General features: G+C 42.0%; 1 protein-coding gene across 3 annotated transcripts in view; it reads left to right on the top strand.

The window, feature by feature from the left end:
• Positions 1–2,059: 2,059 nt before the first annotated feature.
• Positions 2,060–18,251, top strand: part of TJP2 (tight junction protein 2) — a 69,211-nt gene continuing 53,019 nt past the window's right edge. Inside the window, exons 1-2 of one of the 3 annotated variants that reach the window (XM_069776973.1) lie at positions 2,060–2,337; positions 14,780–14,900. Coding sequence is in view for 1 of the 3 variants with exons in the window: in XM_069776968.1 (XP_069633069.1) it covers positions 10,658–10,770; positions 14,780–14,900 (234 nt within the window). In the remaining 2 variants the exon portion in view is untranslated. Of the gene's footprint in view, positions 2,342–10,523; positions 10,771–14,779; positions 14,901–18,251 lie in introns of those variants that run through there. The other 2 variants (XM_069776974.1, XM_069776968.1) reach the window with 2 other exon arrangements.

Here is an 18,251-nt window from a genome sequence, read left to right as displayed (position 1 = left end):
TTCAGGTTACGGAAAGACAGACAAGTTTAGATGGGAAACAATAGATGTTTCAAACAAGGCGTATAATGTTGCTGCCCTCTCCAGTTTGCTGAATTGTTTTAAAAATTGTTTGTGTCATGGTAATTATGCTAAGTGATCAGTATTACAATGAGTAATTTTGTAAGCAGTGTTAGTTCCCAGATGTAGGCTCTTCTGCTAGCCATCAGTGTTCTCTACTGTTCTACTAAAAAAAAATGAGGTATACATTAAATATGTCAATAGTATTACTCCTTTTCACAGCATTTGAGAACTACTGACCAAGCACCGTAAGACCACTATTACAAAAGTAGCCTCAGAAAAAGGAAAACATTTAGAGAACTAACAGATGAAGTTTTTAAACATTCATTAAGGAAACAGACTCCTAGCACAGTGTAAACCAAATGATTTGACACATACCTGGAAGTAAGACTAAATTTCCACTCCTCATGCCTTGATTGTGCCTGCATGCAATATTGTATTACATGCTGATCGCTGAGCCTGTCTATACCTGACAGAAAATGTCAGTTACTGAATTAGTCCTCTTTCTTTTTTTTCCCTCGGTTTTGCTCTTTGGGGCTTTTAGACTGCAATGGTCACTTGAAGACTACTGTATGCACATGCATGTTAATTATTAACTATAGCTACAAGCAGGCTTTTTCAATATGTTGTCTGAATGCAGTTTCATATTTGCTGTCAATAAAAGAGGCTCTTTCAGTGCCTCCTTCCAAAGTCCATGAAGAACAGTTTGCCTTCTTTATCTTAATTTCTGTATGAGGCATACTGCACAAACATCATCTGCACCTAACAAGGAAGAAACCAGTCTGAATTAGGAATGCTGTGGCAATCTAGAAAATGTAGCACCTGTTGAAAAATCATCTGCCTTTCTCACCTGCACCTAACAACAAAGAAAACTCGTAAGTAGATTTTGTTTCACAGGCCTGATACTGAGTGAAGTGTACTGTTTCATTTTAGAGGGGCTTGCACGGGGTTTAACCGGCCAGGAGAGCAGATAAGGAATTCTTGACGGTGACGTTTAGTGCTTTACAATGCAGAAGAAATACAAAGAATCCCGTCAGGGCTGTTTGGCCTTGCCTTTCTTATTTCAGCTGCAGGACATGAGTGATGATGCAGAGCCGATACCTGTGGAATGCTAGTCTTAAGCGCAGTTCCCTTTTGCTAAGTTAAGGTTTCGGCGTCAGTATTGGTATGACGCTGTGTGTTCTGGCCTGGAAATGGAGCTGCTCTGCCTTCTGCTAATCCTGGGCGTTTCAGCCACGACCGATGATGTGAACACCCAGCTCCTCAGAGCTGCCAGGGCACATCAGTAAAGCAGAAGGAAGTTGGCCGTCGTTCTTCTGTGATAAAAGGCAAGGGGGGAGGGGGGGGAGACAGATGCAGAAGCAGACGTGCAGCAGACTGCACCGTGGTTTTAGAAGCTGTTTCAGAGGTCTTCCAGAGAAAAGTTTAGATGGGCAATGATCCCAAGTTCCTAAGAAAACGATGATGTACACGGACAACACACAGGTGCCGGGCTGGGTGACAGTGCACCCCGGGAGCAGCAGCGGGGCAAGGGCTGCGCCGGCCCGGCCCCGGCCCCGGCCCGCCAGCGGCCGGCCCCCGGCAGGTCGTCTTTCCGCCCCCCTTCCCGCCGCGGCGACGCTCCGGGCGGTGCCGGGCGGCGAAGGGAGGGCCGGGAGGGGGCAGCGTCGGGCCCCCGCTCCCAGGAGAAGGGACGGGCTGAGAACAGCCGGGGGGCGAGGCGGCCGGGGCGGCCCCGCCGCGGTGACTCAGCGGCGCGGAGGACCGGGCTGCAACCGGTATTTCCTGTTCCCCCGCCCGCCGCCGCGTGTGTGAGAGAGAGCGGCCGAGCGAGTGTGACTGTGTGTGAGCGCGGGCAGCCGGGCGAAGCCACCCCCAACTGCGGGGGGTGGTGGCGGCGGCCGCAGGTGGAGCCGCGCCTGCGGAGGGGGAACGCCGCCCGCCCGCCCGTCCCCCTCCCCGTCCGGCCGCCGCCGCCCCTCCCCTGCCCTCCTCTCCGCCATCTCCCCACCTGGGGGCGAGGCCGGCACCTGCGGCGGGAGCCCGCCCCAGCGCGGCCGCGCCGCCCCTGCCCGCGACCCGCAGGAAATCGCCCGTAGTCGGCGGGAGCGGCCGCAACTCGGGCTCGCCGCCGCCGCCGCCGCCGCCGTCGTCGTCGTCGTCGCAGCCCGCTCCGGGGCGGCGGGGCAGGGCTGAGGACGGGGCAGGGCGCGCAGTCCCAGCGCCGGGCCGCCTGCCGGGACCTCCGCTGCCGGACGCCGCCGCCACCTCCGCGAGCAGGCGAGTATCCCCGCGGGGCTCGGCTGGGCTGGGCTGCCCCCGGCTCCGCGCCGCCCCGCCGGTCCCCTCTGCTCCTCACCTCGGGCAGGTGCGGCGCTCCGCCGCCCCTCGTCCCCCCCTGTCCGGCACCGCCACTGCCCGCTCCGGGGTCGGCGCTGCGGGGAAGAGCTGCGCGACTTCTCCCTCTCCCTCCTTTGTGTGCTTTGGCTTTTTCTCCCCGCCCCCCCCCAATTCCTCGGGCGCACTTTGCCTTCTTTGTCCGCGGGAGCCGAGGCGGGGGCTGTGCTCTGCGCTCCCGCCGCGGGGGACACCCCCCGCCCCCCCCCCCCCCCCCCCCGGCCCGGCCCCGCTCCCGTCGCCTCGCACCTGGGGCGCGGGAGCAGCCGGGCTCGGGGCGGGGAGCAGCTTTTCCCTAACGGGATTAAGCGGCTCTCGGTTGACTTTTTCCGTGCTAAGTACTTTCCGGGAGAGTGCGATACTACGTGGGAAGTGGGAGAGATGTCACCGATGAATCAGGGTTTTTGTTTACCCGGGTTTTTTCCCCTTAGGAGGGGCGCTGTCGTGTGTCCGTCTCCCCCTCATCTCCCCCCCCCCCCCCCGGGCGCACACCCCCAACGGCGGGGGCTGGGGCTGCCTTTGTTACACACAGAATTCCTGAAATCTTTATGTTGGCACATCGCGAGTGGATTCCAGCCGTGCCTTGGGCTTTGGCTAACTGGGTCAGGGGAAGTTTCAAGTTAACAAGGAACTGTAAAACAAAGGAACAGGCAGTTCCAGGAACCGAATGCTTGATTGCCCTGTTAAAGTGCCTTGGCATCGGCCTTGTTTGGCCTGCTGGAGTCCAGGTACATTAGATTTGCATCGTGGAGTGTCAAGGTTGATGTAGTAGTGGCATGCACTTGCTTTATTAGACAACTCTGCCCTTGCTTTCCCCCTACTTGAAGCCTGTTTTCCCCTGCATATTTTCCCAGGATGAAAAAGTACGTGCTGTCTGAACATAACTTGTGTCAGAGTGTTGTTCAGATTGTTTCAGAATGGTTACCTGAAAACTTTCACACCTCCAATGTTACTTTCTAATAGTTACTCACTTAAAATAGCCAGAATCTCTGAATAATCTGTTCCCTAGTCTTGATTTATAAACTGGTGTTGAATCCAACAGCTAGGATGGTATCTGAAAGCTCTCAGCCCCACAGCTGTGCTCCAGCAGAGGCCACCAAAGGTCTGCTTTGTTTTAATCTCTGGATGTAATTATCAAGGTGGGATGGTTTGAAACAAATTAAAATGACTTACCTTTTCTTTTGCTCAGCAGATTTTTATTTTAAAGGTTTAGGACTGTGATTCAGCTGTGGTTGAGAGAAAAAAGAAAAACATGTGCTATGACTGATGAAATCACTTCTTTTGTTTCTGAAGTATTCATAGTCTAAGTATCCATCTGTAAGGTCGTGCAAGCAATGACCCTTGTCAGCATCCTTGAGATCTGCATGGCAAGGATCAGGTACTGGAAAGCATGGGAAGTTTGCTTGTGTAAACTGATATTCATTGATAGATCATCGGGCTGCTTGAAGAGACTTTGAAAAGCTTTGCATGTGGTAAGCGTGTGTGTGCCATTTAGACATGGTCAGTAAGATTTATACTTGGTGCCTATGAGGGCTTTCATCAGGCTTCTGGGGAAGCTTTCTGCATGTATGTGACTTTTAGGCAAGTTTACTGTTACAGCTGCTTCCAGTCTGTTATATGCAAACATGTTCTTAAGCCCTAAACATTGCATTCAGATAGCAGTAGTGACTCCTCTTCCCTTTGCAAAGGGAAGTCACAATGGATCGGAGAAGCTGCGTCTAACTTTAATTGCATTCTGCATTCCCCTGTATGACAATATCAGTAACTGCTGCTGTGCTCAGTGCCACTACACTGGGGTTTTGTGAGACTGAAGATGAGTATTGGGAATTATGTAGCGGGGTTAGGATGATCCCAATACTTCGCATGAACTATAATCTCAACAGAGCTCTTCAGAATGAAGCATCAAAGTAATTAAGTGTCTGATACTTTTTTGATTGCTTAATCCCCCCCTTTCCTGGTTCAGTGTCTTCTAAGGACAACCAGGAAATCTTTCTTAGTGATTAAAATAATGTTCAGGCACTGACATGGTTCACAAAATGGGATGTGTTGTACCTTTATAAAACCTAGATGCTTAAAAGTATCAGAAAGTTCCTCGATCATAGTAATCCTCAGCAGGGGAATGGCCTGATATTCCAGGACTACCTCAAAGCTGCATTTAACTTGGAGCAAATTTAGATAATAGCATTTGTGTGTGTGTTTTAACATTTACCTATGTTGTCTGTCTCCAGAACTTCCTTGTAGAGTAAAGGAAGTCTCCTGTTACAACTCTTCTCTTTTAATTGCTGAAGTAACAGTATTTACAGTCTCAAGGACAGTGTAACTTTTGTCATGCCTTGGCTGCATCAGTTTCATCCTATTGCAGTAATCCTGGAACCAGTCATTCTAGTAATAGGGGAAAGAAAGCACTGATGTGGTGTAACAGCTACAGTTTGTTGACGTTAGAGATTTTCAAGTCTGGTTTATTTTCAAACAGATATGACAATACTCATTGCTGGGAAAAAATGAACTTATTAAATCTGACAACTGTTCCTTGACATCAGCTGCATAAGGCCTGTGAATCTTAATCCCAAATTGCAGTGAATTTTTGTGGACTTTAGAAGACCACTCAAAAATGAGACAATCTATTTGTAAAACAAATACTTACGGCAATAAGGATATAGGATATAATTTTTAGGCCTGTCTTCTAATACGTGGATCTTGCCGTAGTAAAGAATGTTTGCAGATGGTGAATTGCCTGCAAAGGTTGCAGCACCGAAGTGGGTATGACTGGTTTTGCATGGCCATGCTGACATATGCACACCAGTGCGTGTCGTCTTTCACAGTTAAAGGTTTGGGTTCAGTCCTGTGACCAAGTAGTCTAAGTTATTTGGGAATCCCCAGAGAAGGACTTGGGTTTAGTTTTTACACAGATTTCTCTCCCAGATGCTTTTGTCAAAATAGAGCTGTTCAACCACAGGGTGCTATTCTCAGTTACCTGAACTTCTCCTCCTCCTCAGAAAGAGCAGTACTGTGTTTAGATCCTTACATTTTCTCCCTTGTAAAGCATGCTTACTTCTTGTCCCCAGAGTCTTTGGAGCCTTCTGTTGCCCTTTAATGGCCTTTTACCAGTACTAGAGTTATCCTAGACCTACTTCAGAAAGTAATTTTTTTTCCCCGAATTTTTTTTTTTAAGCAAACAAAGCTTGCATTTAACAGTAGAGGGCTGAGGTTATTTTTTACTTAAATATTACATAATTAACATGGGTACTGACTGCACTATGGGCATTAAACAGCTTCATGCAGCAGTGAAGACCACTCTAGGTCATTTCACAACTTACACTATTAATGTTTGGGTTGGGTTTTAGTTGGTTTGTTACTGTTGGTTTTTGTTTTCTTTTAAATCAGATGATTGCTTTTTCAAAGTGCATGTTGCTAGGGAATATTGTAGATTTCTGTTTCAGATGAGAATGCAGACTGTGGCAACTCCTTTCTGTCCAGCATTAGATGACCCTTGCAGCTGTGAACATGTTTAGGATGTTTATGATCCAAGCCTAGTAATGACGGAGTGAGCTGTGGGAGCTCTGGTATCTTGCATGGCATCAAGCCTGGTGTGTATTCATCAGCTGCAGGATTTTTTTTTTTTTTTTTTTTTTAGGAAACACAAGCTACCCAAGTCTTCCCAAATTTAGGTCAGCATTGTCATTATGTATCTGAGTGTTGGAACCTCAGATAGCCATGGTTCCTAATCTAGGAAGAAAGTGAAACTCATTAGTGCTGTATTTTCACATGTATAACGTGAAAATGACAGACAAAAATACTGTGTGATGCAAAAGGAGTGCCAGTAAGAAGTGTGCAAGGAAAAATATAAATCCCCTTTTGTTCTGATTTTTCCCAATGCCTGCTCCCTTTCCATGGTGCTGTCTTTGCTTCTGTTTTGCACTAGCAATCCAGAACTGCTTTTAAGAAATTTCTTTTTATGGTATGCAGATTATCTCTGGTGTGGTCTATATACATGTGAAATGTAACATTTAGGATGTCTAGTTAAGTGTGGGTATGTTTTCACTAAGCTAGGCATGAGTTCAGATATTTTGGACCACTTTGGATTTTCACTTAGATTGGCTCAATAATACCTCTCCCAAAAGTCTTTTGTTGTCATTACTCTGTTGTACCAAACTAATTCTTTAACATCAGCCTGCATTGTATTGATAAATTGAGCTTGAACTCAACGTTTGGCTTCATCTAAACCAAGGTTTCACATATTTGCTCAAGCTATTTTTTATTTGCTTTGCCTCGTTAGTTTGTTTGGGGTTTTGGTTGGGGCTTTGGGGGGGGGGGGGGGGGGAGACATTAGAGAAAAACCGTAAATCTCTCCTGCACGTCACTGTTAACAAGCAAGGCTGTCTGTAGTCCAGCTCGCTCTCTCTATTCTAACATCTGCTTCATCATCTAGCTCTGCTTAATAGCCAGCAGATTTGACTGCTGGTGTCTCTAGCCTCCTTAGCACAACTTTGTATAAGCTGATTCTGGGAATCTCCAGGAACATATGGACTGTTCAGGCAAAGGACTGTCTCTAAGGAGGGGCCAGAAGCAACTGCAATCCATGAATCCATGAAGCCATGTGAAAGAAGTTTCCAGGTCCTCCTCTTCTCTTTCCATGAAACCATTCCCACCCCCAATCTGATCCTTCATGCCCCTTTGCCTCAAGATTGTTTCAACAGATCAAGCTTTACATATGCATTGATCGTTTTTCAAGCTATTTCTTAGCTATATGGCTGAAACAAAACACATGTGTGTTCTGGAAGTTACATAGTTTCCTTTTCACCGGAGAAAAAGCATGTAGGAAAAGACCTTTGTTTCTTTGCTTTCTTCAGAAGTAAGAGAATTCTTTGGTCTGTAGTTCTTACAGAGATTTTTGTTAAGAGGCAAGAAAGAAAAGGATTTTGTCTCTTTTCAAAGATGAAAGTAATTTGTGGCTATGTTGGGCAATGGTTGTCTCCTTTGTAGTTGGGTCTGAAGCGACAGAAGATGTGATCATGCTTGTGTCATCAGTTTATATGAAGTATGCTCTGCATCTAATTAAGGGAGTATGACTGTTTTCATCTGTCAAAGATTAGAGCAAAAGGAAGCTTTGGCTTTGGTCTCATAAATGTTTCTTTAATGCAGAAAAGAGCTTCTGTCATTCTTCTTCCATTCCCAGAAATACGTCTTACTTTCCAAACCATCCATTGCAATCAAGTCTACAGTTTTTACAGTGTGAATGAAAATAAGCAAACTTCAGAACTGCTTTTGCAAAAGTCATCTGAAGAATTTCAGCCAGATTGAAATCGCTGCCCCAAGACTGAATTGTTGGTGGGGTTTTTTTCTTGTTTCAGCTAAGGAAGCACAGAAGAGAATAGGGAACTTTGGAACAGATAAAGAAAGCTAACAGTTTTCATGGAGTCCTCTTTCCCTATAGCCAGTGTAGCTTGGTAAGGCTATGACAAATGCTCCAAGCCTTTGGATATGTTGCTACAATGCACTGTATCGGTTTGATAGAAATACGTGTGACTGGATTTTCTTTGTTTAGTAAACTGATTAATAATTAATGTGAGACACCCATAGGAAGAAGGTTAGCAGAGAATGAAAATATAGTGAATAAGAAAAGAAATATTTTTAGCTGAACTGTGAGGAGGTTTCTTACTGTTATCTTTTTGGATTTGACTGAGAGACATGAGTTCCTGAAGTTGATACAAGTATTTTTCTTAACAGCTTAATTCTTAGATTATGTTTGTTCACTTGTGTGTTCCCAGTTAGGAAAATTGCGCTGTGTTCTTTCCAGTAAAACTTGGTGTTCGTTCTTCCTGAAAAAATACAAAGCCAGAAGAAGGGGAGTGGATGATAACTCCCCAACAGGAAACAATGGATAAAGGTATGTTTTAGACCTTTTGTTTGCTCTGCAAAAGCCATCCTTCACTAACAATGGATGTACTAGCAGCTTTGAGTTTCTGTTTTCAAATCAAGTTGAAGGAAGCTGATAAACTGTGAGTCAGTCTTACTCCCTTCAGATACTTGGAGATTTCATGAACCATTTAGCCAGAAGCAGTACTTGGGAGTTACTTGTGCTTATTGTGTGAGCGTGGCTTCTCTGCATACAAGGCTGGTCGTGGGACGCCTATTCTAGTCAGAATTAACTGTCTTTGCCCAGACAAAAGATGGATCAGAGCTGTACTAAACACTTTTTAGACTTTGCATAGGACTCTGGCTTTGAAAAGTACTTTGGGGAAGTTTTTGTAAGAACTGTTTCTTAGATCTATAAGGAGAAAATTTAGGGTTAAAAAAGTGTTAAGGGGGACAGAAGGAAGTACCAAAACTTCACAGGAGAAACTGTGGTAATACTGATGTTGCTAACAAAACTGACTTTGAGGGAAAATTGGATTTTATCAAAATGTTTCTGCATTTAAGTAAAATTGAATATTGTCATGGACTACTACAGTCAGGAGGTTCTTAAAAAAAGTGGAATACTCAAAAAAACCTGCCCACTTCTTGTCTTTTCCTAGTCAGTACTGCCTTTGCAATAGAGCTGCCAATGCTATCAGAAGTCAGGATGCATGCAGGCTTAATGATGTTAGCTGTGCTTGCAGACATCTAGTAGTACTTCGCTTTCCTAAGCTTCTTAGTACTTTGTATACAGATGGTTGAAGTTGTAGTTAAGTGGTTTTTTGGACCTGGAATAGTAATTCTTTGCTTAATTTAATTTCTGTGGTTTTAATGTATTAATTAATTTTCTTAACACATCAGAAATTTTCAGACTGCATATTCCTTACATATCAGCATGCAACTAGGTAGGTGAAAACTAATTTTTTTCTTCTGACAGTTGTTTGCAGTGGTACTCCCTGAATCTAAAAGATGCTTGATTTTATTTTGCTCTTCTAAGATCAGTCCCATGGATTACTATTTAGTAATAACTTGAGATAGTTTAGTGTGTGCATGTGTTAACAAACAAATGTGACTGGATATTAAACGCCAAAACCAGGTAACACAGGATTGTAAGTAATATGGGACCTGGCAATGGTTATACAAATCTTGTTAAGAGCTGAATATTTTACAGCACCAGTAATGAAGACTAGTGGTTTTCATCTTAGCAGTTTCTAAATAAGTAGCATGCAATACAAAGTCACCCCAACAGAAATATAGACATGCCTAATAATACTTGGGATTAACTAAAATGTGCAGTTTACAGAGGGAGTTGTGGCTGAAGTCTTAAGTCTTCCTTTCCCATCTGTTCTTTTTACATTTTTATCTATATTACTGCATAAATACGTAATATTTATATATGTAATTATATATAAAACATTCATATCTTACTATCTTAGTATCTAAGTAGCATTACAACAACATTTCCTTTGTTAGTCTTTTTGCTATTAAGTATATCTTTTAATACTGCAATTTGACAGTACTGCAACGTTTCAAAAATATCACTGTTATTTCAGCATGTGCATCTGTCTCCACCTTTGTAGTTAGTACCTGCGGTCTTTGGCACGTACAGTTACTTACCTCATGGCTAGAACAATTTGACACGGAAAGTGGCTTCTGGCATTGTGTGAGGCACATTTGAATGACTAGTGAGTATCATAATGGGAGTCTGTAGTTTTCTTAATTCTGTACAAGCCACGTAAGGAAATGTTTCTCCATGCCTTTTCTGAACAGATCAGATAAATCCCTTGTAACACTTCCAGTGTACAGAGCTTTCTGGTGCTGAGGAGAAAAGTTGAAGCAAAAGCTATTTTTGTCTATCACAGTTTCTAAAACAGTCTCAAGTTTTCTGTGCAGATCTCTATTATTCCCTGGATGGATTTGACAGAGGAGTTACCTAGTGCTCCATTAGTACTTGAAAGATTATAGACAGCAGAGATTTAGCAAAGGATTAGTCAATTGGAGAGTGTGCATTATCCGGCAAGGCTTAGAACCGTGATTGTCTCTTCAATCATTTTCATTAGTGTCTTATTCAAAGATCAAATTATGTAACAATGACGTTTCAGGGGAATCTGGTAGGTGTTTTTCTTTGGTTTCTCTCTCCTGCTAACTCTCCAAGCCTGGGAGAGGGGAAAAAACATTATTTTTATGCTTCTCACTTGCAGCATGTTTTAAAAAGCAGCAGTTCAGATAAGCGAAGAGGCATGACTTCAGTTGCAGCATCTGCATTTGGATGATAACTTAGCGTGGTGGAACTCTTGAGAGAGGCAGGATGCGGTACAAGAAATATATAACTATCTTAGAAGCAGCAATAGGTATTACTCCCCTTAACAAGAGGGAGCTGCTTCCTGAGGGTAGACATGCAAATCTGTGGCAACATCCTGGGTAAGTGTTAAAAAGCAACCAGTGAGTAACTATGGGAAAATGTGTGCTCACCTTGAATCATGCAATTTTAAAACTTGTTACCAGGAAAGAGGAGAGTCATTCATAAAACAGGTAATCTTTTTTTTGTACCTTCAATTGGTGTATCTTCTGCGGTTGTGGTTAAACTTTGTGCTTTCATTAGAGACTTATGTGTACTTCTTGTCCTTGGCTGGTAGAATAAGTAGGAGAAGGTGTTATTTCTAAATCAGCAGTTTGCTGATGAAGAGAAAGGATAAACAGGTGTATACTCATCAGAGTGAAAATGAGACAGTGTTTTGTGTTTATTGCTTACTACTAACCTGATGTGTGTATGTGTGCATTCCCTCTCCCCCCATTTAAAAATACACATATTAAATTTTATCCATGAGAGAACTAGCAGCTTCTAAAAGTGGAAAAGAAAAACACTTTTCTCTGTACACACTTTTCCTTCTCTGCTAGAAAGCAGTAGTTCGTCATATTTAGGAATACCATTTCCCTAAAGGAAAGTTTCAGTTTTTAAAAGAGAAGTCAATTAAGGCTATTCATGTTCAAAATATGAAATACTGGACATTCTGGTTTTGTTAAAAACAATCCAGCGTGCTTTCTTGTACCACACAACTTGAGTATTAGGCTTTGGAAAATTCTTTCTGTTTGTAACTGTTTTCCTCAGAAACTGACGGTGTATGTTAAAGGAGATTGCTCTTGTCTCCCACCTGCCCCTGTATGAGTAGCGTCGATGCATGGGTGTCTTCACAGCCCTTCTAGTCTTTTGTATTTTTGTTATACATTAGAATGCCGTCACCTTGTTTCAGAAGTTGCAGAGGAGTGCAAAATGTGAGAGGCTTTTGTTCAAGAGCAATTAATATGTTTCTACTGGTTTGGAATAGCTTTGTGTAAGCAAGACTTCAAAGAAAACCTTGGAGTAAAACTGTGACTGTTTGGCCATAACTGAACTCGGATTTATCCTGTAACTTTTCCACAAGAGCACTTCCTCTAATGGGGGTGGCAACAGTAAAAGCAATTAAAATACAGTGCACCGTATGATTTTTTTTTTTTCAGTTGTATCACCAGAACCACAAAAACTACTCTAGAAAATATGCTGATGCCAACAGTTTCCAGCCTCTTATCAACACAAGTATTCTTCAAGTTGGTCCTAAGTTTCTGGTATTGTGTTAATGAGTGCTTGTAGGGCTTTTTGTTAAAAATCTGCCCATTAGAAGGGGTTCTTAGTACAATGTATTTGGACACAGGACAGTGGAGTGTCCTAGACTGTGACTTCCTTTGATTGTTTCATGTAAGTTATCTACATGCCAATCTCTCTGAATTTTGCAGCCACTCTTTACACATTGGTAAAACAGTAAGTGATTGCTCTTGATAGTTTGAGGAGCTGCCTTCGAAAGGAACTGTACATTCTTGCAGAATTCCTCTTTTTTTCAAGTAGGTTTGTTTGGCCAGAGTCACAGCATGAAAAAAGCTATCTAAAAATGAAACTTGTGAACTGTAGTATCCATTATTTTTTGGTCTGTAACTGGGACTGCTGGGCTTTCATCTGCTCTGCTTAGTGTTGGTCAGTACCAAAGTGCAAAAGACACTAGCCTGTTAATACTTGTTTTTATTTCCAGCATTCTTAATCAGGCATCTCCCTCCTTTCAGGGAGAGGTTTAGTTATTGTGATTGTTGTACACACTTGGAATTCCAAACTGGTTAAGATGTATTTGGATTATGTTTGGATTTGCCATTCCAACAGTTTCACAAAAGCAGAAAAGCTGTTGTCATTGGACTGTAATAGGGATCCCTTTTATGTTTTCATTAAAACTTTCAGGGAACTGAAGGTTGGTATCCAGCAATCATGGCAAAGTAAACTGTGTTGAAGAAAAAAGCGCTGTTCTTTTTGTAGCTGCAGACTGCTTATTCTGTACAACTGGAATAAGCAAATTAGTGACTCACTTCGTTAACGTCAGCTTATCACTCAACTTCTAGAGGTACCCTGTAACACCCATATAAAAAAGGTGTTTTAAAAAGGAGGGGGGGGGAGAACAACAACCAAATAAACATGAGACAGTTTCCAAAACCTGATACAGAATATAGAAGTCCTCACTTGTCATCTCCTCACTGCACAAATTCAGATGCATGCTTATCTCAAATACTTCCTTTATTTCTCTTAACCATCTCCTAAAATAAAAAATAGCATTAGGGTGTGATGCCAGTTCCAGTGCCATCACTTGAAGGTTGTGAAAATCATGATTAAGAACCTAGACTAAGGTACAAAAGAAATCGGGAAAGGCAAATACTTTATTTTGCTAAGGCTTTCATTTACATTTCCATATCAAAGGTATTATAAAGTATGTTTTTTCTACCTCCATTTTTGCTCAGAATAGTGATGTGTTTTCAGTGATAGATTGATTTTTATAACTTTTGGCATATTCACACAGAGGCAAAATTATGACAGCAGTGGTAGTTTGGGTTTAGCTCACTTGTGTAACTTTCCTGCAGCTTCCAGAATAGTATTCTGTGCACAGCCTGGAACAATAAAGCTGTTACTCGTTCATAAAACACAGCATAGCTCTTGCTGCTCTTTGGTGATCACAGAAACTCATACTAAGCATCCTTTTGTTCTGTTACTTCCAAAATCATGCCTTGATTTAAAACAGAAATTTATTACTTTTAGAAAGATGCTATTTTGCTGGAAGAATAGGCAGAGAGGGAAAAGGACGTTCTAGTTTGATAATGTGATGTCTGGCAGGTGCTTGCATTTTTGAAGTTTTTAAGAAGATAATATGAGACCAAATGCATTTTTTAAATATCTTAGAAGTTTTAAGTTTGCTTTTTTGAACCTGGGACATCATAATGATTGTGGTCAGGAAAAAGTGGGTGCCACATACAAGACACATCAATAAAATGTGGGGTAGGCTTGTAGATAATTGGGGGAATTCTGCAGAATTCTTTCAGTATCTCTTTCTTATGGCTCTCCTGCTATCTAGCAATGGCTAACGAAGTACTAACCAGAATAAAAAAAATGCCATATATGTTGGAGAGGAAAAAAAAAACCAACAAAAAAACCCCACCAACAAACCAAACCCAAATCTGTTACAAGTATGGATAAGATACTCTTCTAGGGAAGTCTGGCTATATCCTTCTTTGAAGATGGAACACTTCAGAGGCATGTTCTTTAAGAGGAATTAAGATGATCAAGATGTGTGTTGGTTTTCTTTTAAAAACAACACCCAACCAACAAACCCTAACCACTGGCTTCTGTTTCTATTTCTGTCAAAAGCTCCTCTTTCATCTTAGTTAAACCATTCATTTTCTATTTTCCTACACAGGATAATCAAGGGGTGGGGGAGAGGAGGAGCCTTCTAACAGGGATGCTGAATGGAAGCTAACATACTGCTTGTGCAGAAGAGGGGTGGTTGAGGCCTGTTGAGCAGGGGAAGTAGTAGAAAATGACATTGGGAATTGTTTCTTTGCTATCATTTGGCAACTGGAGTTGTTAAGTTACCAACTGAAATCACTGGAGCACGTGTATCTGATTGTTCTTACTGAGGTTATGCTCAAGGTACAATGCTCTCACTAGCTTAACTTTGTACAATCTTGTGCAAGCTAATCTATCAGACTAAGACTAAATTAAAACAAAAAGCCCAAATACCTTGTGGGGAGGACCAGTGCAACAAAGGGAATATAAGCATGCTTCCTGTCTATACCCTATTTAATTTGCAAAAATGCATTGTCGCTTTGTGTTCAGGCTTGTGTGGATGCCTGATGAGGGACAGTGCTTGAACTGAAGTTTGCAGTGTTGCTGCAAGTGTAAATATTACCAAGTATCTCCTTTATTCAAGCACTGTTTCCACTTGATTGCTAGGGAAGCTAAAGCATGCCAACCTAACCAGGGAAATATATTTTATGTCGTCTTTATCTCTAGGACTTCAGTGTCGCAAGCTTCACAGTCACTGTTCTGTGATGTACATGACTTAAATGAAACTTTGTTTTTCAGGGAGCAAACTACTGCACTGCCATCTCCTTGCGAGTGGGACTGGGAGCACAGCTGTACATCAAGCCCAAAGCATCTCACAGCAAGTAGACAGAGACACTCAAAAATCATCATTCCTCACAAGGTACCTGTCAAGTTGCATCAGTTAGAACTGACCAGTAGTTTAAAACGGTGGATTCTTGTCATGTGCTAGCTATAATATTCATTCTTTTAGCTATGTTTTTTAAAAGTTTTAAGAAATGGTACATTAATAGAGTAATAAGTTGAAATCGGAACCAGTTCTTTTGAATTTGCAGAGCAGCTTAGAATGAGCACGTGCACATTTGCTGAAAGCTTGGTGATGTACAGCAGGCCTCCAGAAGAGGTGAGGCTTCTGCAAAGAGCTGAATAGTCTGCTAAAGTTATGCAAATAATAATGCACAGGCCTGTACTAGTCCATCTCCTAGCTAAACACTGCTGAAGAATGGATATAATCTATGGTGATGTCTTCAGCAAATATAAATATTTAGCATAGATTTGGGGATAAATAAATTTTTAAGCACAGAGGGTAGCATTAATGGGAATTGCTTAGTGACTCAGTAGAGTCCTGGGAAACAGAATAGCCTCACACAGGGAGAGTTGTTTTGCTGCATATTTTCTTATAGTACATCATTAAGGTAAATATAATCCTTTTGGCATCTTAACCTTGCTTTTGAAACCTTTTCTCAAGTGCTTCCAGAAAGAATATAAAATGCGTCCTTAGTTTTATGTGTTTCTCAAACATGCTTGGCGTGTTTTTGTAAGTCATTAACAGATTACAGTTTTAAGAGAGCAAAAGGTTTTTATGCTGGTGTGTCGCAAAATTGTAATTGACTTATCTTTCATTCTTGAGAGATGAATAGCTATTGCTGCTTTAGTAACTTACTTGGAAATGTGGATATCAGTTGTCCTGTCTTTCTAATTTGTGATATACTTAACCAAAGCTACTCGTCTGTTAGTTTAATGTTCTGGGAGTGAGGGGCGAGGGTGCTGGTTAATAAGACTTTAAAGACATGATAGAAAAGGGAAAAAAAAAAGTAAAGGTTGATATTGTATAAAATAACAAACAAGCAAGCCCTGTTTGCTTAGGGCACTGTGTGGGGGAAAATATGATATGAGGATATCGGTGAAGCATAGCTAGACAGGAATGTCCCAGTTGAGGTCTCCAGCAGACTCTAGCATTTTCCTCAAAATAAAAAACTTTCAAGGATATGGTGTGGTATGCAAAGCTTGCACCAGGGAAAGTGGATACTTGTAAGCCCAACTTTTAGCAGAAGAAACTCTGGAACCACATATCTGCTAGAGAAAGTTGCCTCAGAAGCTGCATCCAGCCACCTTGCCTGTGGGCTCCTAGCCTGTGGAACTGGCAAGTGAATGAGCGGGGTGGCTGTGTCGATCTGCTTTCTCCCTGAAGATTGTTCTCACTGTTCTCCCTTGGGCTCTCACCAGCTCATTTTTGGTCCTTCCTGAAAAACAGCACCCAAAAGTGAGTGTGGTACCCTAGCTGGGACCTTGCTGTTGCTGAATAGGGCTGTAGAACTGCTTTGTTTCTTAATGAGCTTGTCAGCAGGAGGTTTGCCAGTATAAATAGAATGGGGAGAGGCAGAGCTTTGAAGCATAGTTTTAGTGCTCTAAAGGACTAACTTGGCAGAAGAACTGCCGTCTGGAGCTTTGTTTTTTAAATTAACCTCTGCATCAGAAAAAAATTAACAAAGTTTTGTGTATGTTATGTCTTGTGCATTCTGCATATTCTTTTGCTTGTTCTTAATAAGTATAATGATCTCCATGAGAATGGCATCTTTGTTTTCTTTGCTGTGTTGTCTTAATTAATTTGAGCTATAATAGTTGATTACCATGGTAAAGCTTTTGATGTAGGGCTTGACTTCTAGTGAGGGAAGGCAGATAAAATGCTAAAAGCAGAGGATTGTTTCACAGCCTTGCAAGGAGTAGTCAAGAAGCATGAAGAAGAGAGGAAGGAAATGAGATGTAAGCAAAATGAATGTTCAAATAGAATGTGCTCTATGTGGTGCCTTCTGTTTAAAATGAACAAGTTGGGGGTAGGGAGGGGATTTCCTTTTAAGTGTTGATATGCACTGTTGTATGGTGTTTGAGGAGGAAAACAGTATGCGCTTGTGTGGTTTGGACCTGTTTAAGCTACTTTGTTCTTTCATTCTTTAGAATAGCAGTACTAGCTTTTGTAGCCTCTTAAATTAATAGAGGTCAGAGTGCTTACACCAAAGAAAGTTGCTTCAATTTGCATAGTCCGGGGGGGGGGGGGGGGGGGGAGTTGTTCAGGTAGAGTCACTGTTAAGTCCCTGTTTCACTCTCTAGCAATAGGTCACACTATTTCATTTGCTTGCCTTACTTGCCAATGTAATTTTCAAGACACTGCAGTACAGTTTAAAACATTGCACAGATGAAAATATGTTTAGAATAAATAAACTGTGTTTCTTCATTCTCCCCACTATCATTTTTTATTGACTATTATCAAACACCTCTGCATATTCTCGTGCTGTTTTTATCTATCCTTTGAAACACGCTATACATCTGTATTTTCTAATTCACATATTCTTTGCAAAGATGTAGCAACAAACAAGCAGTCTTCTGCTGTTTTTTAGCAGAATAAACCTGTGATGTGTGAGATCCAGTAGAACTGATGACTAATATTTCAAAACTGTTGAGAAAAATATACTATATTACCATATTTCATATTGTTAATATCTCTAGTGCTGTTCCTAGTTGTTCAGCATATAACAGTGTTTGTCACAGTAACTTTTTGTAAACATGAAATTGCGTTTATAATTGGCTTAGAACAGCACTGCTTCTTGTTCTAAATCATTACCTACATGTTTTAAATTTTGTTGAAGTGTCTAGCAAAATCTGTATGTCTAGGTCTTAAAAAAAAAAATTTAAAAAATCCTTACCATGAGAACACCAAAATAGGTGGCCAGGTGAGCCACAGAGGATTTTGCACTGTTGATTATCCCAGAAAAAGTATGTATGAAGTGTGGGATCCTGTTTATGTTGGGCTTTGTGTTTCTTCTAGGGACATCTGTGCTTTCTAAAATAGAAGCCTTAGAATTGCTGCTTTGAAAACTGGAAAGTGTGTACAGCTCTGCATCCTTACACTAGACCAGAGACGGCCAATGTACCGGACTGTGCAAGCTGCATGCCAAAACCTTTATGCTCCATAATAACAAGCTGTACTTTGGAAGTGGAGACAAGGGGCAGGATAATGAACTTGTCACTCTGCTTTAAGCTGGCACTTGAGTCATGCAGTAACCCAGGAATGATAGGCTAATTCAGGTGGAAGGGGACCTCAGGAGGTTTCTAGTCCAACTTTTTGCCCAAAACAGGGTCAGCTGTGAGATTAGAACAGGTTGCTTGGGGCTTTACCCAGTTGGTGTTTGAAAACCTCCAAGGATGGAGACGGTACAGCCTCTCTGTGCCCTGCATC

This window comes from Haliaeetus albicilla, chromosome Z, assembly GCF_947461875.1.
Source record: "Haliaeetus albicilla chromosome Z, bHalAlb1.1, whole genome shotgun sequence".
NCBI lineage: Eukaryota > Metazoa > Chordata > Aves > Accipitriformes > Accipitridae > Haliaeetus > Haliaeetus albicilla.
The sequence above is the reverse complement of the archived record's forward strand: the minus strand, read 5'-3'. Positions and strand labels throughout refer to the sequence as shown.